Here is a 26317-nt window from a genome sequence, read left to right on the forward strand (position 1 = left end):
AAAAATGCAATATTTATGTTAGAATTCCCAGTCATACCAGTATGGCAGTTATTAGGAAGCATACAGGGATAGCCTGAGATTCCATTGTGGGATAACTGGCTATAGATTTCTTACCAAAGTGTGACAGCCCGACTTCATAGCATCATTGTCTCAGCACAGAAGAAGGTGGAAGCAGTGGTGTAACTATAAGGCGCCGGACCCCCCTGAAAAAAAGGGGCACAGAAAACTACCTTTCCCCACCCACTCCCTTGCACCTTGCACTGTCTGCCCCCCCCCCCCCGTCCCCTGCAACCACAGGGTCTGCTTCCTCTATGATACCACAGGGGCTGGAACGTATCATTCAGAGAATGACAGAGCTGCAGATTCGCAATCACTGACCTATTTTGTTGCAAAGCAGCTTCTTACTGTGAAAAGCTTCATGAGTGACAGCATACTTGGGGGAGGGGCAAGGTTCTGATAGGTTAAAAGACAAATATAAACAATGTCCCAGCCTCAAAGCAATAAGGTTGCCACCTGGACAGTATTCCACCAGCCTCGCCAGTAAAATACCAGCCAAGGCCAGTATTGTAAATTTTATGGCAATGTTCTCGCGGGTAAATTTGTAATAAGTAGTCCTCTGGCCCTGGCCCGTCCCTGATCCGCCTCTGAAACACCCACCTCCAAATCCCTCTCCCAGCTCCTCCCTCTACCCTGCACTACTCACTAAAGGTGGCCATACACGCTAAGATCCGCTCGCTCGGCAAGGTCATTAAGTGAGCCGATCTTCTCCTGATATCCCCACCTACGGGCCCTGCGGCCAAACAATTAAATTAGAACGATGGGTATCAGTCTAAGGGACCAGTATCGGCAGCTAGAATGGCCACCTTAAGTTCACTAGCTTTGGCTGGTGACATCACAACTCCACCCCTTCACACCATAACCCCGCCCCCAATGTAATTGACCCACCCTCTAGAAGAAACTCCCCCACCCTGGCTGGTATTAGCACACAGGCAAGGTAAGTAAAGGGAGGCAGGGGGGCACACAGGCAAGGTAAGCAAAGGGAGGCAGGGGGGCACACAGGCAAGGTAAGCAAATGGAGGCAGGGGACACACAGGCAAGGTAAGCAAAGGGAGGCAGGGGGGCACACAGGCAATGTAAGCAGAGGGAGGCAGGGGGGCACACAGGCAAGGTAAGCAGAGGGAGGCAGGGGGGCACACAAGCAAGGTAAGCAGAGGGAGGCAGGGGGGCACACAGGCAAGGTAAGCAGAGGGAGGCAGGGGGGCACACAGGCAAGGTAAGCAGAGGGAGGCAGGGGGGCACACAGGCAAGGTAAGCAGAGGGAGGCAGGGGGGCACACAGGCAAGGTAAGCAGAGGGAGGCAGGGGGCACACAGGCAAGGTAAGCAGAGGGAGGCAGGGGGGCACACAGGCAAGGTAAGCAGAGGGAGGCAGGGGGGAATAGGGGCAGTGGGACACACAGGCAAGTGAGGCAGGGGGCATACAGGCAAGTAAAGCCAAGGGAGGCAGGGGGAAGGGAGGCAGTGGGGCTCACAGGCAAGGTAAGCAAAGGGGGGCAGAATGCACTAGGGTCTATATAACATTAATTAAACACATTATTCAGTGAAATACACAACCATTTATTGGCTCAGAATTTAAACACAAAATTCAAAAAACAAAACTTACTATACCAAATGCAAAGGTACATCCCAAAGCCCCATGGCACCCTCTCTCCTTCCTAACGCGTTTCACACACTAGGTGCTTCATCAGAGGAAGTCTATATAGGCATAGTGCCACCACCCTGTTAAAATTGGAACATGGCACTTTTTTAAAGGGAAACTGTCAATGATATGAACATAAACCCAAACTGTAGTGAATTGCAGTTTTTAGGATATACATATACATTCTTTATGAGTTTGTTTTCTCAACCTAACAATTATTTCCCCATTCAACAAACCAGCTTTGCATTGCAGACTGGGGACTCATCCATTTAGAGAAGGTGACAGAAATGTGACAGCGGTGGTTCCTCATTAAATATAACAGAAATTCTATTATATAAATGGTATTTAAAAAAAAATCTGACACAGGTGTTGCCCTTAAGAGAAACGTAGACTCTTGAAAAAACAAATGAATGTAGGTATGCTTTTTTTCTAGTTTTCAAGATATTAACAGCTAATATAATGAATCTGAAGCAACAGCGCCACCTACGGGTCACTTGAGCCACAGAAAATTTTGTAAAAGCAAAGTCTTGAGATGTTACTTCTTTCAGAATACGAAATTACTGAGAATTGTATCTGATGTTTCTCTGGTCAGTTCAAAGCAGAGCCACATCACCAGACTTTGCTATTACAGGTATTGGATCCATTATCTAGAAACCCATTATTCAAAAAGCTCCGAATTACAGGAAGGCCATTGCCCACAGACTCCATTTTAATCAAATAATTAAAATTTTTAAAAAGTTTTTCCATTTTCTTCATAGTAATAATACAATACCTTGTACTTAATCCCAACTAAGATATAATTACCCCTTATTGGGGGCAGAACAGCCCTATTGGGTTTATTTAATGGTTAAATGATTCCCTTTTCTCTGTAATAATAAAACAGTACCTGTACTTGATCCCAACTAAGATATAATTACCCCTTATTGGGGGCAGAACAGCCCTATTGGGTTTATTTAATGGTTAAATGATTCCCTTTTCTCTGTAATAATAAAACAGTACCTGTACTTGATCCCAACTAAGATATAATTACCCCTTATTGGGGGCAGAACAGCCCTATTGGGTTTATTTAATGGTTAAATGATTCCCTTTTCTCTGTAATAATAAAACAGTACCTGTACTTGATCCCAACTAAGATATAATTACCCCTTATTGGGGCAGAACAGCCCTATTGGGTTTATTTAATGGTTAAATGATTCCCTTTTCTCTGTAATAATAAAACAGTACCTGTACTTGATCCCAACTAAGATATAATTACCCCTTATTGGGGGCAGAACAGCCCTATTGGGTTTATTTCATGGTTAAATGATTCCCTTTTCTCTGTAATAATAAAACAGTACCTGTACTTGATCCCAACTAAGATATAATTACCCCTTATTGGGGCAGAACAGCCCTATTGGGTTTATTTAATGGTTAAATGATTCCCTTTTCTCTGTAATAATAAAACAGTACCTGTACTTGATCCCAACTAAGATATAATTACCCCTTATTGGGGGCAGAACAGCCCTATTGGGTTTATTTCATGGTTAAATGATTCCCTTTTCTCTGTAATAATAAAACAGTACCTGTACTTGATCCCAACTAAGATATAATTACCCCTTATTGGGGGCAGAACAGCCCTATTGGGTTTATTTAATGGTTAAATGATTCCCTTTTCTCTGTAATAATAAAATAGTACCTGTACTTGATCCCAACTAAGATATAATTACCCCTTATTGGGGCAGAACAGCCCTATTGGGTTTATTTAATGGTTAAATGATTCCCTTTTCTCTGTAATAATAAAACAGTACCTGTACTTGATCCCAACTAAGATATAATTACCCCTTATTGGGGCAGAACAGCCCTATTGGGTTTATTTCATGGTTAAATGATTCCCTTTTCTCTGTAATAATAAAACAGTACCTGTACTTGATCCCAACTAAGATATAATTACCCCTTATTGGGGGCAGAACAGCCCTATTGGGTTTATTTCATGGTTAAATGATTCCCTTTTCTCTGTAATAATAAAACAGTACCTGTACTTGATCCCAACTAAGATATAATTACCCCTTATTGGGGGCAGAACAGCCCTATTGGGTTTATTTCATGGTTAAATGATTCCCTTTTCTCTGTAATAATAAAACAGTACCTGTACTTGATCCCAACTAAGATATAATTAATCCTTGTTGGAGCCAAAATAATCCTATTGGCTTTATTTAATATTTAAATGATTTTTAGTGAACCTAAAGTAGATCCAAATTATGGAAAGACCCCTTATCCAAAAAACCCCAGGTCCTGAGCATTCTGGATAACAGGTCTTATAGCTGTACAAATTTTCTGCCACCTTTGGCTCAAATGAACAGCAGGTGGCAATGTTGTTCAAACTCATTATATTAGCAGTGTAAAAACTGTTCATTTTGTGAAAAGTAAAAAAAAAAATATTTGTGTAAATAAAAATAGCAAAAGTGCTTAGGTTTCTTTTTTTTTGTTGAGGGGGTTTACATTTCCTTTAAAAATTAAAGCTGCCATATTCTCAAAAGCCACTCTTGGGTGATTGCTTTTTACCCTTCATTAGATGTTAGTGATTGTTTGGAGAAATCAGAAATTCAGAAGTGATGGAGATTTCTTGATAAACCGGCCTAAGAGATCACTTCTGCAGTACCAAGGCTCTGACTGAGAAGCCACCACAGCTGCCACACTCGGGGGGGGGTTGTATATACATATATGTATAATGAACAGGCCAAAACCAGAGAAAACACAGGCTAACATAGGGACTAGGTGGAATCCCAGGAACGAGGTGGGAGCAAGCAATAGCTTAAAGGGGTGTTTCACCTTTAAGGCCCATGTGACGGGGTGGCTTCTAAAAGCCTTTGATTGGAGGGCTGCCCACAGCTCACCTTAGCAAGGTTGTTTATATTGGAGCCAGTAAAGGTGGCGGATTGAAAGCAAAGAGCATGTTATGAAGATTGTGCCTTCTGTCAGATGTGGAGGTAAATAAGAGCGTCATTTGGGTTAGACAGTCACCAAAGGGGGTGGGACACATGGGGGATCACTAGCAGGGCTGTGCCACCCACCCATGGCACCTTGGGCCAACCTAACGTTAGATCAAACTTAGTAAGGTCCACAGTTATAGACCGCACTGGACAGACATACTGTATACAAACCAGTCTGACAAATGCCTTATCCATAGGGATATTCAAACAACAACATTAAACCCTTAAAGAGACAGTGACATGTAGGGAAGTAGTGCTGGGTCCCCACACTCGCCACTCTCCTGCAGTGGTCCCTTCCACTCAGCCTGTGTTTTTCTATGGCAACTAATGTGTTTGTTGTCATCAGTTCCATAGCAACCAGCTGTATACCAACACCAGGGAGTGATTAAGGGTTGCCCAATGCCAACAGGTAAGCGCTACATGTGAAGTGTAACACTGTCAGAAGTGCCAGAAGGGGTGCTGATAGGGTTACATACACTTACATTCTATACTATAAGGGATTTCAATGAAGCTCTCCTAGAAGTCTTTCAAGGGTCCCAGCATAAAACTATTCTTTGGCCAAGACAAGCAGGCCCCCCAGCATTTACTGACCCCCCAGGGCTAATGTACCTGCTCACTCTGGGTAGTCCTGCTGCAATGTAACATTTATATATATATATCATAGGGCACATGAGCTCCCATTCCTTTGTTAGAAAAAAATATGTTGTAGGAACTTTAGTTGTATGAAGAAAGCTGGGAGTTGTGCATTTAAGGGGTGGTTCACCTTTAACTTAAGTTTTAGTATGTAATAGAATGAACAATTCTAAGCAACTGGTCTTCATTATTTATTTCTTATAGTTTTATCTTCAAATTTTTGTAGCTCTCAAATGGGGGTCACTGACCCCAGCTGCCTAAAAACCAGCTCCAGTTTTATTGTTATTATTACTTTTTAAAACCTTTTTTTCTATTCAGTCCCTCTCCTAGTCATATATCAGTCTCTCATTCAAACCACTCCCTGGTTGCTAAGGTAATTTGGACCCTAGCAACCAGATAGCTGTTATAACTTCAAACTGGATAGTTGCTGAACAATAATTCAAATAATTATAAAACTGCAAATACTAAAAAATGAAGACCAATTGCAAATTGTCTCAGAATATTACTCAAGGGGTAGATTTATTATGCAGTGTAAATAATAAAAAGGCGTAAAATTGGCGTAATTTTTTATGCATTTTTTCTTCTACCGGAACTTACATAATTTTTTTTTTTTTTTAATCTGGTGTTTGGACAGCAAACATTTACTGTTTTTTCAGTGATTTTTTAATTTTACACAGCATAATAAATAGTTAATTCAAAGGCAAACAGCATCTGAAGAGCATCTTAGACTCTAAACTCTAAATCTGGTTTCCAGCAGCACCAACTTTTGGTTTCTGACTGGAGAGAGGCAGACTAGAAAAGGCACAGACCATGATAAACCAATGATTGTATAAATAACGAGAGACTATCACAGTTTCCATCATCAAAAACATTTATTTTCAGATGCACTTACCCTTTCAATTAATACTTCTAAATGTATGAACCTGGGATTTATCTGATACTATTCTAATGTAATGTTCCAATGTGCCGATGCCGTTCTAGATCATGGCCACCTATTTATTGCATTTTATTACTCAGTGACTGTATTGCTATTTTTTTTATTACTCCGTGACTATATTGCTGTTTCCTTTTCCCAGCACACACACACACATTTATTGCAATGGCAGGTGATTTTTGACTATATAAATATATGTATGGAGTCAGAGAAGTTTCAATATTCATCAGCAAAGAAGATCTAATGCCTCCTAAGGGGGCTGCGCACAGAAGCTGCCTGTCTGGTCGGATCTTGGATCTGCTGTTGGAGCTGATGTGAGACAAAGAGCATGTCTGCATCCCGGGAGAGGCGATAAGGACGCAGGAGATAATGGACCAGTTTGTATGTAAATAGGTTCCTCTGCGCCGCTGCCAGCACTGCTGGGGTGGGGGGGTTATAGGAGCAAGTGGGGGGGACTCTGTAGCAGGAAAATCACAGAGAGAAGCAACACATATCTGCCACATGGAGCAGCTTGTATGGAATGAGAATGAATGTGATATACCCAGACTGCCAAAGGGAGGCTTGGCACCGGCAGAGGAGGGTACCAGACAGCTAGAGCAGCAGCCCACACAGAGGCAGCACAACAGAACCACAAGCAATACACACACAGCAGCCTATCTACAGGCAGAAGGTGGAAAGAGAATCCCGGGCTGTCTGAGCTCAGACTCAAGCAAAGGGCTAATGTCAATGTATTGGGTTTGTCTGCAAAAGTTCTGCCTGGTGCTGGCAAAGCTGTGAGTCCAGATAAGTTCAACATTGCACTATTAGTGCTACAAGTCGTGTGTTGCACTCTCAGCGCTGTGAGCTGGCAGTGTGGTCCCTGTGTTGCCCCAAAGCCGGGGGATCTGCTTGGCGTGACTTTGGCACTAGAGTCTGGAATACCGATGGCTGCCTTGTTGGATTGAGCCGGCACTGGGGCAGGTGAGAGGTTACTATGTGGTGCCATAATATTATTATTATTATTATACAACTGGATGTGTGAAGTCATTCCCAGCCTAGATGTCTACTGCTGATTAGATCGGGAGGGTGGTCCCTCATTGCTCCTTTCAATAAGAAGAGACAGAAGTAGCTTGGAGCTTAAGGCTGCACAGTACTACTTTCCCTTTACACTTTCCTGATGCTGCTGTCATTGCACCCTTAATCACCCTGCTACCCCCCCTCTCGCTGCCCAACATGGAGATTAGAATTTCTCTTACCATCAGAAGCAAAGATTCAATCATCTCTGGTTAAAGTCCTTGCAGAGGAGTGAACGTGGCTCAGATGGGAGGTTAATCTGCTGGAGATCACAGGCTCTGTGCACTCCTTCTTCATTCTCATCACTGTCTGATACAGGAGGGGGGGGGTGGTCTATAACTTGGCAGGGCTGGGGACTCTGTGCATTAGCTTGGGAGCTTGGTTGTGGGAGTTCTGCTGGAGTAGCTCCCTCCAAGGAGAAGTCCTGTGGATGTTAGTGATGGGCTAGAGAAAGCTGTCAGCAAGGAGCCACCAGGAGCCAGAGGAACGAGTGTACGAGGCAGAGAATGAGGTGGAAATTCAGCCCCAGCTGCCAACCTGTGCTCCTTGGACCTGGGGAATAGCTTAGTATCACTGGGATGGAGACTGTATTCTGGGGCGACAGAAGAAGCAACAATCTCTCTGTGCTCAGGATGGAAAGCGCTGCCAGACTTCTACTCCCCTTCCTGTGCGCTCTGGCTGCCATCACCCCCCAAGCGTCCCAACAAGTCCTGCGGATCGGTGAGTACCTCTGCCTGTTCTACTGTCATGTGGGTGAAGGGGACTTGGCTAAAGCTCTTACGCTGGACTTGGCAATTATTCAGTTCTGGCACAGTAATAGAACCACACACACAGCTGCTGTGGCTTGGCATCTTATGCCACTATCTGCAAAACAAAAGGCTATGACTGTGCCATACATATCTGTGCCACCCTGGTATAAGCATCAATAATGTGTGGAATAAAAGCATGTCAGCCAATTAGTCCATTTATGCATTTTAACTAGACTAGTAGTGCCACATAGAACTGACCATGACCGTGACTGACACTTCACACCTCCAGACGGATGGATCACCCCGCTGACAGTCTCACAGAACTTTCCTAGAGTGACAGCTCTTAGCACTAACAGTGCAGTACCGAACTTACCCGGACTGACAAATGACAGTGACCAAAGAAACAAATCCAGAGTGACAGCTCTCATTACTGTATAATGGGGAAACGGACAGACACCTCTCGGCACTAACAACACAACAGAGAACTTATCCAGACTGGCAGCTCGGAGGTGGCAGTGCCACCAGTGCAACACTTGCCCAAAGTATTCAAGCACATGTTACTTACCCAGGCTAACAGCTCGTAATGCTAATAGTGCAAAACAAAACCTGACAGCTTACAGACACTAATAGTGTAATAGACAATGTGTCCAGGCTTTTATCATCAACAGAACTTTGCTGGACTCAGCACAGAACTTACTCCGACTGACAGCTCAGAGCAGCAACAGTGCAGCACAATCTATTCTTTGCCCTTTGCTTGCAGTGAGAGTCAGAGCTCAGGCAGCCTGGGATTCTCTTTCTATCTTCCGCCTGTAGATAGCCTGCTGTGTGTGTATTGCTTGTGGTTCTGTTGTGCTGCCTCTGTGTGGGCTGCTGCTCTAGCTGTCTGGTACCCTCCTCTGCCGGTGCCAAGCCTCCCTTTGGCAGTCTGGGTATATCACATTCATTCTCATTCCATACAAGCTGCTCCATGTGGCAGATATGTGTTGCTTCTCCCTGTGATTTTCCTGCTACAGAGTCCCCCCCACTTGCTCCTATAACCCCCCCACCCCAGCAGTGCTGGCAGCGGCGCAGAGGAACCTATTTACATACAAACTGGCCCATTATCTCCAGATTTTTTAGCATCTTTCCGGGATGCAGACATGCTCTTTGTCTCACATCAGCTCAAACAGCAGATTTAAGATCTAACGAGACAGGCAGCTTCTGTGCGCAGCCCCCTTAGGAGGCATTAGATCTTCTTTGCTGATGAATCTTGAAACTTACGTGACTCCTCTACTGTTGTAAGAAGCCTTGTGTGTGTGCTGGGAAAAGGAAACAGTAATTCTGATTAATGACTAACGTAATGTAACAAACAGATCATCTAGATTGGGATCGGAACGTTATAGCAGGGGTGCATGGAATTCTCTTGCATTAGAATAATATCAGCCAAAATCCAGAGAGAAAGTATAATAGGTTAGGTAGTATTCTGTTACATTGGGAAAGTATTGATCTAAAGGGAAAGTTCATTGTAAAATGCATTTTCAGAATGATATTTACAGTGATAATTGTTGTTTTGTAGACTATTTGCCTTTCCATTCTGCTTATCTCCAGCCTAACATTCCAAGAAATAGTATCTGGTTACCCTATATTGCCCACCCCAATAATTAGAAAGCCCATTCATTCTGAAGATTGATTCTCTTCTAGTAATAGTTATTTGACCACTTATTCATCCAGTAAGAATATCTCCTAATTCTCCCCCAGTCTGCCATAAAAATTAATTGTCTTGTTGCTTGAGTGGAAACCCCATAACCATCTTTGATACCAAACTGGAAAAGTAAAGAACAAGAAAAGTAATTAAAGAAAATACAGAAGAGCCAATGGATATTGTTTTGGAATAATAGAGACTACATGTTACCAAAAGTAAACTTCAGCAGGAACAGCTGTCTTCAAGGGGTTTCATGTTGCTTGTGTTACGTGCAGAATGAAATTAGATGTTTGTGGTCTTCTACTTGACATATATATATAAATGGCCCATTAATAGGTTAAGGTTTACAACTTGTCCAGTCTCTCTGGCATCTAAAGCCCTCATAATTTCAGGCTTACCTGTAGTATCAAATTTATATTGGAGGGCACTAACCCTAGGGCCAGCCAGCTTTAGGGTTGTAATGTTTTCTGGCAAAGGGGTGGCCATACAATCATCGTGTTCTAGGACCCTTTCAAAAACTTCTTATAAGTCACCTAGACTGTATGAGAAGCTAGGCATGATAATCTAAAGTGCAACTGTGCCTTTAAGGCATTCACTTCCCGTGTTTTCAAAGAAGTTGAGTTTACAGAGAATTGTTTTAGCATTCAGTTTTACCTTTATGTTTGATGTAAACTTTGTTTCCCTTTAAAGTGCCCAACATATCGGAAACTCAATTATTCATCAAAGAAGTGTAGCCAACTCACAGACCGTACAGAGATAAAAAGGAAGATTAGGAAGCAGGGACAGAAAGGAAAGAAAATAGCTCTGAGAGCAAATGGAAAGCAACTGATAAATCAGGTGAACAAAGGGAACAAACAGACGTCCGGAGCTTGCAAAGTCAATTGCCTGCACCTTGTTATAGGTCTGGGTGGCCAACTTCAATTCCAGAGAATTACTGTTTCTTCTGCTTCTGCCTTGTTTGTCCTTTATCTTGTGCACATGTTGAAGAAGAATATTATAAAACAGGCACCCAGTAAGATGAGGAATGACAGTCAGAAAGGGGGCTCAATATATGCATTTTGGCTTTCCACTGGCATCTTCCATACTTGTTAGGGCTGCTGGATGAGGTGCTCATGGTTTGATTCAACAAAATGCTCTACAAACCTGGTGGAGATGTTGTGTTTTGTCAATGATTTGATAAAAGTATATGTTGTACTGTATGGCCAGAGGTACTGTATATGGGCACCTACCTGTTCAACATCTCCTACCCAAGCCAAAGTGCATTAATATAATGTGGGTTCTCTCTTTGCTGCTAAAACAGCATCTTCTCCTTTGCGTAAGGTTTCCACTAGATTTAGAACATTGTTGATGGGATTCGCTTCATTTCAGCCTCAAAAATATAATGTGGTTGGGTACAAATGTTTCAATTTACTCCACTGGTGTTTATTTTGGTTGAATTTAGGCCTCTATGCAGGCCAAGTAGGCTATATTACTTTCATCTCCGCAACCCAGTTCTGAATGATCCTGGCTTTGTGCAAGAGGTTGTTATCCTGCTGAAACATGAAAGGTCCTATCCCAAACTGTTTCTGCAAAGTAGGGAGCACAGAATTATTACTGTATGATGTACCTGTGTCAGAAACGATAGCTGACAGCTAATTCCAATAATAAGGGGTGCCCTGATACTTTTGGCCGGCTTGCGTATGTGTAGGCTGTGCTAATGTAGAAGAGCAGGGCAAGGTTAGCACAATGTGTAACTCACGTACAATAGAAGATGGCAACACAAAAAACAAAATAGTTGTCAAAGACAGGGTGACCAACAATCTTTGCATGGGACACTTACAGTATGTTAATATAGGTTGAAAAAAGACACACATCTATCAAGTTAAGCCTTTTATGTCTATATAAAACCTGCCCATCTACTTGTTGCTCCAGAGGACTGCAAACAAAAACCCTGAAGCCTCTCCAATTTGCCTCAGTGGGAGAAACAATTCCTTCCTGACCCCAAGATGGCAATCGGACCAGTCCCTGGATCAACTTGTACCAAGAGCTATCCCCCCTACCCCTGTATTCCCTCACTTGTACTGAGAGCTATCCCCCCTACCCCTGTATTCCCTCACTTGTACTGAGAGCTATCCCCCCTACCCCTGTATTCCCTCACTTGTACTGAGAGCTATCTCCCATACCCCTGTATTCCCTCACTTGTACTGAGAGCTATCTCCCATACCCCTGTATTCCCTCACTTGTACTGAGAGCTATCCCCCCTACCCCTGTATTCCCTCACTTGTACTGAGAGCTATCTCCCCTACCCCTGTATTCCCTCACTTGTACTGAGAGCTATCTCCCCTACCCCTGTATTCCCTCACTTGTACTGAGAGCTATCCCCCCTACCCCTGTATTCCCTCACTTGTACTGAGAGCTATCCCCCTTACCCCTGTATTCCCTCACTTGTACTGAGAGCTATCCCCCCTACCCCTGTATTCCCTCACTTGTACTGAGAGCTATCCCCCCTACCCCTGTATTCCCTCACTTGTACTGAGAGCTATCCCCCCTACCCCTGTATTCCCTCACTTGTACTGAGAGCTATCCCCCCTACCCCTGTATTCCCTCACTTGTACTGAGAGCTATCCCCCCTACCCCTGTATTCCCTCACTTGTACTGAGAGCTATCCCCCCTACCCCTGTATTCCCTCACTTGTACTGAGAGCTATCCCCCTTACCCCTGTATTCCCTCACTTGTACTGAGAGCTATCCCCCCTACCCCTGTATTCCCTCACTTGTACTAAGAGCTATCTCCCCTACCCCTGTATTCCCTCACTTGTACTAAGAGCTATCTCCCATACCCCTGTATTCCCTCACTTGTACTAAGAGCTATCTCCCATAACCCTGTATTCCCTCACTTGCTAAGAATCCATCCAGCCCCTTCTTAAAGCTATATAATGTATCAGCCAGCACGACTGATTCAGGGAGGGAATTCCACAACTTCACAGCTCTCACTGTAACAAACCCTTTCCAAATATTTAAATGGAACCTCCCTTCTTCTAATCTAAATGGGTGACCTTGTGTCTTCTGGAAGGACCTACTGGTAAATAAAGCACTAGAGACATTATTATATGACCCCCTTATATATTCATACATAGTTATCATACATTCCTAACCTAGCAGTTCATTAGCCTGTGTGATACATCTCAGCATCAGCCCTGTGGCTCACATTTTTACCCTATAAGCTGTGCCATCCTGACTTGTGTTGTATCTTGTGACAGAAATTAGATAAACCGACCCTACTGGGAATGTTACTGCACTCTAGGGTAAGTCTGCTATCAAGATATTGCTTGACCCAACAGTTCCTGCAACATACTGAACAGTACTTAGTATACCTTTCCCACTGGTAAGTACAGTCTTAGCCGTGCTGTTGGATGCCTTGCTACGGGGAAAGCAAGAAATGATAAGCAATGATAATGATAAGCAAATGTAACCAACTGTAGCTTGTCAGCACTTCCAAACACAAGCATCATCTCCGTATAGTGCTGTCCTATCAGCACAGCTCAGTGCCTCTATAGATGTGGGATAATACAGCCCCAAGCTAATAGCTACATAGTTACATACCGGTAGTAAAGGTCCCCATACACAGCAGATCCCTACAGGTGGACGATATCAGGAGAATCCAGGGTAATTCGATCGTTTGGCCCTGGGGCCAAACGATCTAATTATAATGACGGGCATAGGCAAGGTCGGTCCGGAGACCACATCAACGAGCCGATGCGGTCGCCGATCGGACTAGATTTTCTAACCTGCCCGATTGAGATCTGGCTGATTTCAGGCCAGGTGTCGATCGGGCAGGCCCGTCGGTAGTGCCCATACATGGCCCGATAAGCTGCTGAATCAGTCTAAGGGACCGATATCAGCAGCTACTATTGGCCCGTGTATGGGGACCTTTACATAGGGTTGACCAGAGTCCATCAAGTTCAACCCTTTACTTCTAATTGCATAAAAACATTAATTTATACTACAACGGTGAACCTTTGCCCACAGTGTTCTTAAGTCTTATCAAATCCTGAATTATAAATAGTCAACGAGCAACATCACTTAAACAAACAGCAAGCATATATATATATATATATATATATATATATATATATATATATATATATATACACAATAAATATATACACAGCTGTGTAGTAGTGTCCGGCATGGCCAGGGCTACTGTGCTGAAACTCACTGTATTGTTAGTGGAGCTCTCTGAGAAAGTCATTCAGTAAAATCATAATGAAGGAAAGTACTTATGGCAAAAATGAACACTAGGTGGCTGCCTTTAGTATTAGCTGCTCTGAAATCCATCCTTTGTGATACCTTGTAAATAAAAGAGAAATAAAGGGAGAGAAGGAATATAAATGTATTCTGCCCTGCATGCTGGATATGTTTCCCTTTAATAAGCATTCAGTCAGTTGATATTTATTATATATTGTATATTAGGACTTGCCTACCCTTATATTCATTAGGCAGAGCCACCTGTACAGGGGCACATCTGTTGGCACCTTACCATGACAAAATGAATGGTTAAATCAGGAATTCCCAAGCTGCCGTGCACCGTCTGTTATATCTGTACAATTCCCTGCCTCCCCTGCCAGTCAGAGGTTGGCCAGAAATGCTGAGGGCTGCAGTTCAGTAGCAGGGAGAGCGATATACAGTGGGTTGTGCTTTCTGTGTATGCCTAATGCATGCAAACTATGGATTGTATTCCAGCAACCCTAATATAGTAATACAGTATTCACGCAGCTTTTAGCTTATCTTTGGGTCAGTACAAACAAGCCCAGTGTATGTTATCTACCCAAACTGGGTCCATTGTCATTGAAATGAATGAGGGGTTGCCTGCCCAGCTGGGAGTCATTGGGCAATAAACAACTCTGACTTGTGCGCTGTTGCTTTAACAACTCCCCATGTGCAACTTCAGACCAACCTGGTGTCCTGATTTATAAATTATATTTGGTCAGGGTGCTAGGTGTAGGTCCCATATAATAGTTTATTCATGAATTTCCATACAGCTGCATTTTTTAGACATTTCACTGTAAAGGAACACATTGGGCCCTGCTGAACGCAAGTGAAACGCTACATGTTGTGTCTTTCCTGCATTCGGTCGTTCCAGAGCCATTTTAAGGCTTTTGTGGGGCTCCGGGCAAAGACCAAATGGGTTGGTCCCCATACCCTATCTCACAGTCTGGGGGGGAACCAGACTGTGGGGGTCAGCTTCTTCTATAGCCACTAGTGATGAATGATTTTTTTTACCAGGCATGGATTCGCAGCGAATTTCCGCATTTCGCCATTGGCAAATTGTTTTCGCGAAACTTCAGCGAAAATTTGCCATGGAAAAACTTGCTGCGTGTCAAATTGGATGTGGTTGCGTCAAAAAGGGTATAGTCACGGCAAATGGGTGCAGTCACATAAAAAAAGACATGAGCATGAACATCAAAAAAAAACGTGCAACAAATGCGTTTCATAAATTTTACACCGTTTTGCGAATTTTCTTGCCATTTCGCAAATTTTATGGCGAAGTAAAACGGGACAGATTCGCTCATCACTAATAGCCACTTTACTCTATAGTCACTTTTAAAATTCGAATGTCCCCTGCATGAACAGACAGGGAGGGTACAGCAACTCTGAATATTTTTATATTTTTTTTATATCAACACTGGTGATGATCAAAGATATCAAATCGGCATCAGGACTGTGAGGTGGGATGGCCAGGTTTGAGTGACTATGACATTTTTATACAGCCTAATTGAGCCCCCAGAATCAGTGGGCCCTGGGCAAATGCCCCTTTCCCCCACCTAATAAAGCCGACTTGGGTGCTTCAGTGCAGTGGCATGGGTTCAGACACAATTGAAAACAATGGGCTCTATTAACTCATGCATTCTAGTGTGATGAAATGCATAGAAAAGCCACTACACGGGACACATGACATATATCTGGGCCCTTTTAAATTATATATAGTGCCTATATACATCTACTTCTTTATGGAGCATGTGCCTATAAATTATATGAAGCAATTATTACCCTTTATTTATATAGCGCTTAGAGACTCAGCAGCACTAATAATGTATAATAATTCATGTCAGGCCCTGTTCCTTACAATGTAAATTCCCTTGCAGACACAAACACGCTAAGATCCAATCCATCAGGAGACAATTCTATTAACCCGGCAGCGTGTTTATAGACTGTATGAGGAAACAATCAGCCCCATAAATTGCACGGGAATGCAGCGTTTAGCCAATCACGTTTCACTAGATCTAAACAGATGCATAAAGCAAAACCATAGATAGAACTGTATCTATAAAAGTGTCAATGGCCGATATTGAGAAGCTGACTTGTCATTAACCGGTATTTTTTTTTCCAGCAGTTCCCATTGCTGGAATGAATTGTTGATCCTCAATAAATCCGCCAAATGTTACACTCAGTATCTTTAGGTTGAACATACCGGCAGTGAGATTGAATGGCCTTTGCATTTAAATTACAGCCGTATCTAAACGCTGAAATGCAGGAAAGGCAATTTGATGGTGGTTAATGTTAAATACCCAGGCCTTTTTGCAGAGGGAAATGGCTGAAATGTCAAAAAAAAAAGCACATTGACTTGTGTGACGCCATCGTGGGTCTGCGCGGCGTTTCGGAGGGACATGCTGGCACGACTGATCTATTTGCGAGGCGCGGAAAGTTTCTGCTTCTTGTAACTGCCAAAATATCTTCTCCAAGCAGAAAAGCCTGAGGCTTGTAGATAATTGTTGAGCGTAGAATGTCCTGGGAATAAAGTTGGGAATTATGATTTTCTGTCAGAGTTATGCGAAGGAAATATGTGTGTACAAGTAGATAACTCTTTGCCACTCTGTTTAAATGCCTCCTCTTTAATTTCAATCAGTCGCAGAGGGTATTACTATTAATATACAGAATTTCAACCAGTTGGCCGGATTCTATGCTGAATCTTTTTATGCTGGACCTGGGCAGCCTGCCTCCTAAGCCATCATACTGTGCAACTTCATCTCCCTATCTTAGTGTTTGCAGTAGGGCACCAAATTGTGGGTGCCTATTAATATTACTTTTATGCTCTGTAAAGCTTATTTACCCAAACTGGGGCAAAGGGTGCCCTGTTTTTGCCCAAACATACCACTTAGATTGTGAGCTCTATGGGACAGGGACCTCCTTCCTACTGTGTCTCATATCACATGGCACTTACTCCCTGTGTATTTATACTAATTTATTGTATTATCATAGGCAAACTGCTTTGCAGTCCTTTTACTTTAGACTTATCACTAATAGATATATTCAAGTACATACAAATATTAAACTAACTATAGACCTTGAGATCATTTCTGTACTTGTCCAAGAAGCCACCCAAACCATTCAGATGAAAGTTCAGTTCCTTCTCTAAAGAGCTTTTGTTCTTTTGTGGAAAAAGATCCCTCCACAATCTGCCTAGAATGTGCTCTAATGCAGGGGTCCCCAACCACCGGGCCGTGGACTGCTTGGCACTGGGCCACCACCGTTCCCCCAGAGAACAATTCGTTGCACACAGAGAGGCGGAAATTCAACTCACGTCGCATTTAAAGACGTGAATGAACGCGCCATGAGCAAGAAAGTGCGAACGAACGTGATGCGCACAGTAAGGCGCAAGTAAAGCGCAAGACCACAACAGTAAATCGCGCTGCGTGCACCACCACCCCCCCGGTCCGTGGAAACTTTTTGCTCCTTGGGATTGGTCTTTGGAGAAAAAAAGGTTGGGGACCCCTGCTCTAATGTACAGACATAGGATCTTATATCCAGAATACTTAGAACCTGGAAGGAAGGAAAAATGTTTAAAAATTAGAATTATTTACTTAAAATTAACTTTATAGAAGATGGTCGTCTCATAACATATTTCCAGATAAGGGATCCTATGCCTGTACTGGTAAAGAGTAATCATTGTTATGCAATTATATATATAAAAATATTATTTTAGATGTTTTACATCATAAATAATTTCAGTATAAATATTATATATTTCACCACAAAGTATAACTTTACTAAATTCAAATTTACCTTTTTTTGCCTTAATGTGAAATTCCTTATGCTGCATACTTAATAATAAATCAGAGATTTCTGTTGGAGTCTCTCCTTGTTTGGACATTAGACAAGTGAAGCATAAAACAGCATTCAACATACATTTCTTTGACTGCAGTAGATTATAGGAAACTGGGTTACCAGCCAGTAATCTCTCCCCGTAGGGTTATTTGTAATGCAAGTAATCTGAAAATCTGTACTAATAATACGTGACAGTGATTGATTAGAAGATAAGAGTTTATTCACCAGGTCGCCAGTAGGACCACAATGAGATTCAGTATTGCTGGACCTTTGTTAGAAATTTACCTTCAATAAATGTTACAGACCTTAAAGATGTATGAAAATGTATGATTATTATGTAAGAAAGGACTATTAACTACGTATGATTTAATGGCGTGCATAGCATTTTACAGTGGCATATGTGGACATAAGTGGTAGCCCCTAGTGCAGCGGTTCTCAACCTGTGGGTCGGGACCCCTTTAGGGGTCGCACAACCCTTTCACAGGGGTCGCCTAAGACCATCGCAAAACACATATTTCCAATGGTCTTAGGAATAATTTTATGGTTGGGGGTCACCACAACATGAGGAACTGTATTAAAGGGTCGCGGCATTAGGAAGGTTGAGAACCACTGCCCTAGTGAAAAATATCCCATTTTATGAATATATTGAACTTGAACATCCACCAATGCCCTGTTGGTCTCAGTTTTATACTAATCTTATCAGTACTGGAATCAGGAGCCAATTAACCTTCCTGTACAGGTCCTGCCAACAGAATGGGGTCACAAAATATCATGACCAACTAATCTATTCCTTAGCAATGAACCGATCCACCCTGGCTATACACAAATATGCCTAAACACCTACCTTAAACCCTGGGAACTTCAAGTAGGGGACATTTCTGGGGTCCATGATTCTGAACCATAAAGCACCGTTCTACGTGCATTGCCATGTAAAACTGTAAGGACACCATGTAGAAGAGAGTTTGCATTTGGTAAGCATTGCACTTGTCCCTCACAGAGAAGGAATTATGTTTGTAATATAATAAAGCCAGGGCAAAGCACCAGGGGGAAAAGAGGCTGCAGCAATGATATCTACCAAGTGATGGGTCAAAGATGACTGATTAAAGATCACGTGGGTTTCGTGACAATGGAGTCTTGGCATTTACCATTATTCCTCAATATCTAAAATAGCTTCTGTTGGAGATGCCATTGTTTTGTCTTTATTCCCCAGCTAATAAGTTGCTGGGCCAATCAAACCTGATCTAGTCAGCAGCCAGAGTCTGCCTGTGGATGACAAGTTATCGTTAATAATCTGCACGAAACAGAATCTTCCCAGAACCTTAATATAAGCTGCCATCAAGTGTTCTAATCAAGTTCACTGCCATAGGGCAATCACAAAAGGACTGCAATTGTTTTCATCCAGCTGGGCTTTTAAATGGATTCTGTGATTTTTATGGTATACTTTTTATTTCTAAATGTAACACTATGTAATAACATTTCTTGTTACCCCATTACCTTCCTGGTCTTCCTGTAGTTATTTAGCCCCATTTGTTGTGTGTTGGGTGCTGTTGGCCATTTACAAAACATGAGTATGTAAGGGACATGATATCATAGTCAGTGGTGCTTTGATTGTTTTCCTCCACCTGACTTTATTGACTGGGAGTAAATCCCCAAACCGGAAAAAAACTTTCCCAGGGAGGTATTATAGTTAAAAAAAACATTTTTATTTAACAAATCTTTATGCAGCCAAAATATTGGCTCCCTTGACAAAGGCGTTTGAGCCGAAACGTTGGGGTATTCTCTCATCCAGAGTATGTGCCTTCATATCCTTTTGTTCAGTTTTTTCACTGTGTGATATGTATTGTTTATTGATGGATATTATAGTGTTTAAAATGCAATATTTTGGCTGCATAATGATTTGTTAAATAAAAATGTTTTTTTAACTATAATACCTCCCTGGGAGGTATATGGGGATTTACTGGTATATATAATCCTCTAATGGGGGGGATTGTTGAAACCCTAGCACCTGGATATTTCATATATTTATTATTTTTCTTTTTTGATTGTTTATAAGGGGCAAGAATATCTTAGCCCGGAGTGCCCTCCATTAGTCTAAATTTTATTGACTGGGAGCCCTGGGAAATCTAAAAGTGGTAACTAAATGGTCAGAAATATGCAGACATCATTCCCAAACCAAGTGTATTTATATGAAGTAGGTATGCCCTTTGGTGCTACAACAGCCTCTACTTCTCTGGGAAGGTTTTTGCATTCCATTCTAGAACACCATTGGATGATTTGCTCAATCAAGAAGAGCATTATTGTGGTTGGATGTCATTTGGTGTTCTGGTTCATCTCATGGGTGTTTAGTTGGAATTAAAATCAGGGTTCTGTTCAGGCCAATCAAGTTCTTCCACTCCCATCTCAGCAAACCTGTTCTGTTTGGATCTTACTTTTTGCATATGGGCATCGTTAGGCAGATACAGAAAAGGGCCTTCTGAGAACTTTTACCAGAAGTAGTAAGCAAAGAGCTGTCAAGAATGTCATTGCATGATGTAGTGGCACTTGGGACTGTCAGGGCCCGACGGCCTTTACTAGGGTTGAAGTCTGAACCAAGGAGGAAGATAAGTTCAGAAAATCCGGTATCTGGTTATACAAGTCTTTTAGTCGAATTCAGGCAAAATAATGTGGCAGGATGCAATCAACATAGTCAGGAAAGAAGCAGAAAGTCAGGAACTGGTAGAAGAATTTAAACATACTCAGTAGTGATGAGCGAATCTGTCCCATTTCGCTTCGCCATAAAATTCACAAAACAGCAAGAAAATTTGTGAAACAGTGAAAAATTCACGAACACATTTGTTGCACAATTTTTTGGTCATCCATATTTTTTTGTCACCCCACGTCTATTTTTTGTCTCCCGCGTCTAATTTGTTTGGCACCCATGCCCCTTTTTTGACAAAAACATTTCCGCGCAATGAATTTTTCCGTGGCAAATTTTTCCAAAGTTTCGCTAAACAATTCGCCAATGGCAAAGTGCGGAAATTCGCTGCACATCCATGCCTGACGAAAACAATCGCTCATCACTAATGCTTAGGAACTTCACAGGGAAAGACATATAGTTACGCTTTGAACCCTGCTCTCTCATTACGCCAAAATGTGATGTGATAAAATCACATGGCCCTAATGTAACATTGCAGCCGTGGGTGCCGCCATCTTGGAACAGAATCAGATCACTCCCAACTGGGACTTAGCAATGATGGATGTAATTAAAAAAGGGTTTCCCCATACTGTTGGTCATAAAGTGCATGTTATATGCTGTGGGGGCACAGAGCTAAAGGATATAAGTGATCCAGATGACTTGTAAATTGTCTCTTATTTTGGATTATCCCTAATATCAGCTTTTCAAGGTCATCCAAAGAGGTTTAGCCTGTGGAATTTATTCACTCTTTAACCCCTGCTTCTCAGTTTGCGTTGGGAATAAAATGACTGCAGTCCTCATGGAGCAGATTCAGTTTTTTATTTATTTATTTATTTTTTTCCTGAAAACAAGCCTCACTTCACAGGAAGCCTCCGCTTTCCCACACTGGGATTCTTGTGCCAGTCAAGCGAGTAAGTCGGTGAATACAAAGTAAGGAGGGATGCAAGCACAAACAACTCACTTGGGGAAAGAAAGACCCCGGCCATTTGCTTTAATTGCATCTATATGTCTTAAGTAACTGGAGAACAAAAAGGACAGTTGCCTATGATTCTTTATTTTATACAGGGAAATGATATACAGTATGTCCCAATAAATAACAGCGTGAAAAGGTTCCTCTATACATAGTAGGTATCTACAGAAAGGAAATAAAGAACCTTGATTATACTCATTTTAAGGTTAACAAAAACAGTGCATCTGTTGCTTGACCTTTAAAATAATATTAAACAATTCCGGATCTCAATTTATTCACCTAAGAAAGCAGTCTGAAAGCAGAAAGGGCCTAAGTGGCTTCATTTGTATGTAAGGAAGGAAATAGGAAGACGGCATTTAAAACCTACAAGTCAAAGGGGGTAGGCATGGAGGGACTTCAGGCCCCAAGCATTCTGGCTAATGATTTCTGGATATTCCGTGGGTATATGGAAAGTCAAATGTTATGAGAGGGTAAATAATGCATTTTATTTTAAACCACATTTATGCTGAAAATCCAAAATGAAGAATCATTCACACTATAATAAATAGAGCTCCTACTGTACAGCGCTGTGTGCAGCAGTGGCACCATAATATACATATATATATATACACCCTACCCTAAAGGGAAACCATATTCAAAAAATGAGTTGGATGTTTCCCAGGGTGCTCCTCTGAACACTTTTGCTATTTACATTAATTTTATATGTTTAGTGCTCTGGGATATTAGCAGTTTTAGATTGGCTAAAAGGCAAATGGCTCAACAGCTCTCTCTGAAAGTCAGAGAGTTAGTCAGCAACCCTAGGGTTAATTGAATACAGAAAGGGCATATACTGTTAGGGTTAATGATGCTCTAACCTTCTAAGAGAAAGTTGTTGATCCAAAAGCCTCTATCAGTTTTCTACAGCTGTCTAAAACTGCTATTGTCTTAGAAACCACTAAAAACAATTCGCATAAATTGCAAAAGTGCTCAGAGGCCACTCTAAGTAAGTTTACATCCATTCATTGTTTGGGTTTAGATTCCCTTTAGTATTAAATTGCTCAGAGTGCTTGTCTGAGGACTTTTGCAATTTACATATTTTTTTAGATTTCATGACGTTAGCAGTTTATATATTGCCGATATCATGAAGGAGCAACCTGAGTTTAATTTATCAAAGCTTGTAAGGTTTATTTTCCTGAAGTGGCATATTTTGGTGGTTCCCTGCCAAGTGCTACCACTGGTTTGCATGGTCGGACCCGGTTCCTAATGGGCCCCGCTTGGAGCAGGCTGTGGTGTGTGTGTGGGGGGATTGAGCTTTTGTTGGGCAGTGATGTGCAGCAGTGGGGAAGGTGGAGGCAGATGGAGGTGTTCAGTGCAGTGGGGTGCCAGGGGGATTAGGATTGGTGCTGGGGTGAAAGTGATGTGTTTGAGGGTGAGGGAATCATTGGCACTGGAAGCTGGGGCCCTTGGGGGGTTGACATTATATTAGTTCAGAAGGCTTAGCCGAAATATATTGTCAGTTGCTAGACACATAAATATTTAAAGAAATATAATCGTTGTTCCAGGGGCCGATCGTGTACTTATGGGGTTAAGTATAGCTTTAGTAAGGCCTTTTTTTTTCTAATTTTCTCAAACTCCCTTCTTATCTGGGATGGCACCAAAGCTCAAACGATTCCAATATCCAAAAAGATTATAGTTTCAACCTGGCAGCCAAAGGGCTAACTGATGGACAGCTGGGGTGGGGGAGGCCCTCTGAAGCTTTGCTGAGAGATCACATTTAAGATGGTTTTCTGTAGATGGCATCATAAATAGGAACCAGACTGTCAATCATATTTACTTCTTTTACTAAGTAGGAAGTTGGACAGCAGTGTTGCAGTAGCGTTGATCTACCCTGGGGCTTTGGTAGAATGCGTTTAAACTAAACGTCCCCATACACGGGCTGATTCTAGCTGCCGATATGGGTCCCTTAGACAGATTCGGCAGCTAATTGGCCTGTATATGGGCACTCCCGACGGGCCTGCCCGACCGATATCTGCCCAATATCGATATCGATCGGGCAGGTTAAAAAATCTAGTCAGATAGGGGACCACATCGGCTCATTGATGCGGTCCCCAGACCGACTTTGCCTATACCATGGCCAAATGATCGAATTAGCCTGGATTCTCCCGATATCGCCCATCCGTAGGTGGGGGATATCGGGAGAAGATCTGCTCGCTTGGCCACATCGCCAATCGAGCGGATCTGAAGGTGTATGGGGACCTTAAGGTTTGGTGGTACTGTCTGTACAATGATAGAGGACTGGCTGGGGGATTGTGTAGCAGTCAGTGGCCCATTGTCTTTGGACTACTTGGAGAAGGGCATTGATATCAAAGTATCTGTGTTTTTCAATGACAGCTATTCAGACCAATTGAACCTATTTGTGGTGTAACATGTTGGTATGGGTACCTGGGCTTTGTAGACCTAAGTGGCAGATGTAAGCTGTGGGGAAGTTGTTACAATTTGTAACATCAATGTTTTAGTGCCTCCTCCCCTGCCAGCCTTTCAAATGATGCGGAAAGAAAAGAATTGTTCTGCTGCTGGATTTCACCATACACAAATGGCATATTATTCATACTTTTTGAAGAAACAGGTTACTGTGATTGGTATATCAGCAGTTTCTGTGTGGGGCTTTTTATCAAATTTTGGTTCGGAAGCCGGAGTTCCCCATTAAGCACCATGTCAGTTTTAAGTTGAAACTCCATAGCTGCTCTTGCATCTATTCTATATTCTATGAGCCATATACAACGTGGTATTGTAGATATGAGTTTAATGGAGTGTAATAATGTTTGCTTATATGCGTAAAGCTACACAGCCGTCTGATTTTTCCTTTTGCTTTGCTTTTTTTTCATTCCTTCGTATAAAAGATTCTCTCCATTCCATAACAGTGCCTGTGATCTACAGTATTAGCTAATGGAGACCTTGAGTGACGTAGCGATAGCGATAGGCAGTACAAGGGTGTACAATACTATACTGTAACAATAAATGACAATAATGTACTTGTCCTTGTTCTGCCATAAGAAAAGTTAGGAAATAGCACTGCACAAAGTACAAGTCTGTAAAAGAACTTGGATAATAAAGGCAACAATAAAAGATCTAGCTGAAGTACAGAAACAGGGCAGTATTTCTATATAGGCACTTAAAGGAGAAGGAAAGGCAAATAAAGAGTTAATCTCAAGCTGCAGGCATACCTTCAGTTCTCTCAATAGTGCCCTTAAGTCTCCCCATATTTCTCCTGTTCAGAAGATCAGAAGCCAAACAGGAAGAAAAAACGCTGAGCTGGGTAAAGAAAGTTCCCATAATGCCTCACTCCTGCACCAAAAGCAAGACTGGTGAACATGCTCAGTTAGTAAGACTATGGGGCACATTTACTAACCCACGAACGGGCCGAATGCGTCCGATTGCGTTTTTTTCGTAATGATCGGTATTTTGCGATTTTTTCGGAAAATTGTCGCGACTTTTTCGTTACTAATACGATTTGTGCGAAAAAACGCGTGTTTTTCGTAGCCATTCCGAAAGTTGCGCAAAATCTGGTGATTTTTTCGTAGTGTTAAAACTTGCGCAAAAAGTTGCACCTTTTTCGTAGCGTTAAAACTTAAAAGGTGCGACGTTTCGCGCAAGTTTTAACGCTACGAAAAAATCGCAACTTTTTGCGCAAGTAGTAACGCTACGAAAAATCGCCAGATTTTGCGCAACTTTCGGAATGGCTACGAAAAACACGCGTTTTTTCGCACAAATCGTATTAGTAACGAAAAAGTCGTGACAATTTTCCGAAAAAAATCGCAAAATACCGATCATTACGAAAAAAACGCAATCGGACGCATTTCGGAATGGCTACGAAAAACTTGCGTTTTTTCGCGCAAATCGTATTGGTAACGAAAAAGTCGCGACAATTTCCGAAAAGTCGTAAAGATGCCGAAAAAATCGCCAAAAATACGAAAAAGTCACAAAATGTTCGTTTTCAAATCGGAATTTTTCCAATTCGGTTCTGATTCGTGTCTTAGTAAATGTGCCCCTATGAGTCAGCTTCCTGCTGATTGGCTCAGATCCACATTCGTAAGGGGGGAGGGTGAGTTCTTAGCATTCTTGAGGGAAGGGGGAACAGGAGAGGGGAGAGAGGAGAGAGCTGCGTGTCTCTGGCACAGGAAAACAGACACAACAAATCCTTTCAAAGAGAAGTCAGTGCAGCGTTTCTGGGAGTGCTTATGGCTGTATTTACATAGCCCTTTCTGATAAAGCTTACTTAGTTTTTACCTTTCCTTCTCCTTAAAAGGCTTATGCTTTAGTGGGGTTGCCTTAAATAAAATGGAATGCTAAAAACAACTACAACTAAATCCCCTGTTCCCCACCAGAGATGTTGGCAAACCTGAATGTGGGACTGAGGCTGGGAACCTGTTCTCCATGCTATTGTGCAGGCCCACTAAGCAAGGGTGGGGTTGTTCCTTCTGGGGCAAGACAGACCAAAAATACAACCTTGGACATGGAGTAGGCTCCACTGCATGGCATTTTATATTGGAGCCCCATGTCCATGGCATGCATTAGATGTATTAATCAAGTCTACTCCATCTATCTCTCTAGCCCTTGGTTTAGTGAATCTATTAGTTCCTTGTATCATTGCATTGGTTATTTTTTTTGGCTGAATGGGGTGGGGCTTTATTTGGGTAAGCAATACAAGATGGCTGAATGCAGCGGAACAAAAGCCTGCAAAAAAAACAGGACTTCTGGTTCAATGGGAATTGAAATGACTAATTTTTCATGTTGTCATTGGTGGAACCAGTGGCCCCTAGGGGTGATTGACCCAAAGACCCTGAAAAACAGCAGTGTAAATCATGTGTTTGTTGTTCTTCTTTCTTCCTAAGCC

General features: G+C 42.3%; 1 protein-coding gene across 4 annotated transcripts in view; it reads left to right on the forward strand.

Moving 5' to 3' along the window:
- The first annotated feature begins 6722 nt into the window (after positions 1–6722).
- Positions 6723–26317, forward strand: part of grik1 (glutamate receptor, ionotropic, kainate 1) — a 273219-nt gene continuing 253624 nt past the window's right edge. For 2 of the 4 annotated variants that reach the window (XM_002939147.4, XM_031896577.1), the window contains exon 1: positions 6723–8006. In XM_002939147.4, the coding sequence (XP_002939193.1) occupies positions 7865–8006 (142 nt within the window). In that variant the 5' untranslated portion in view covers positions 6723–7864. The remainder of the gene's footprint in view (positions 8007–26317) is intronic. The other 2 variants (XM_004912164.3, XM_004912163.3) reach the window with 2 other exon arrangements.

This window comes from Xenopus tropicalis, chromosome 2, assembly GCF_000004195.4.
Source record: "Xenopus tropicalis strain Nigerian chromosome 2, UCB_Xtro_10.0, whole genome shotgun sequence".
Classification (NCBI taxonomy): Eukaryota; Metazoa; Chordata; class Amphibia; order Anura; family Pipidae; genus Xenopus; species Xenopus tropicalis.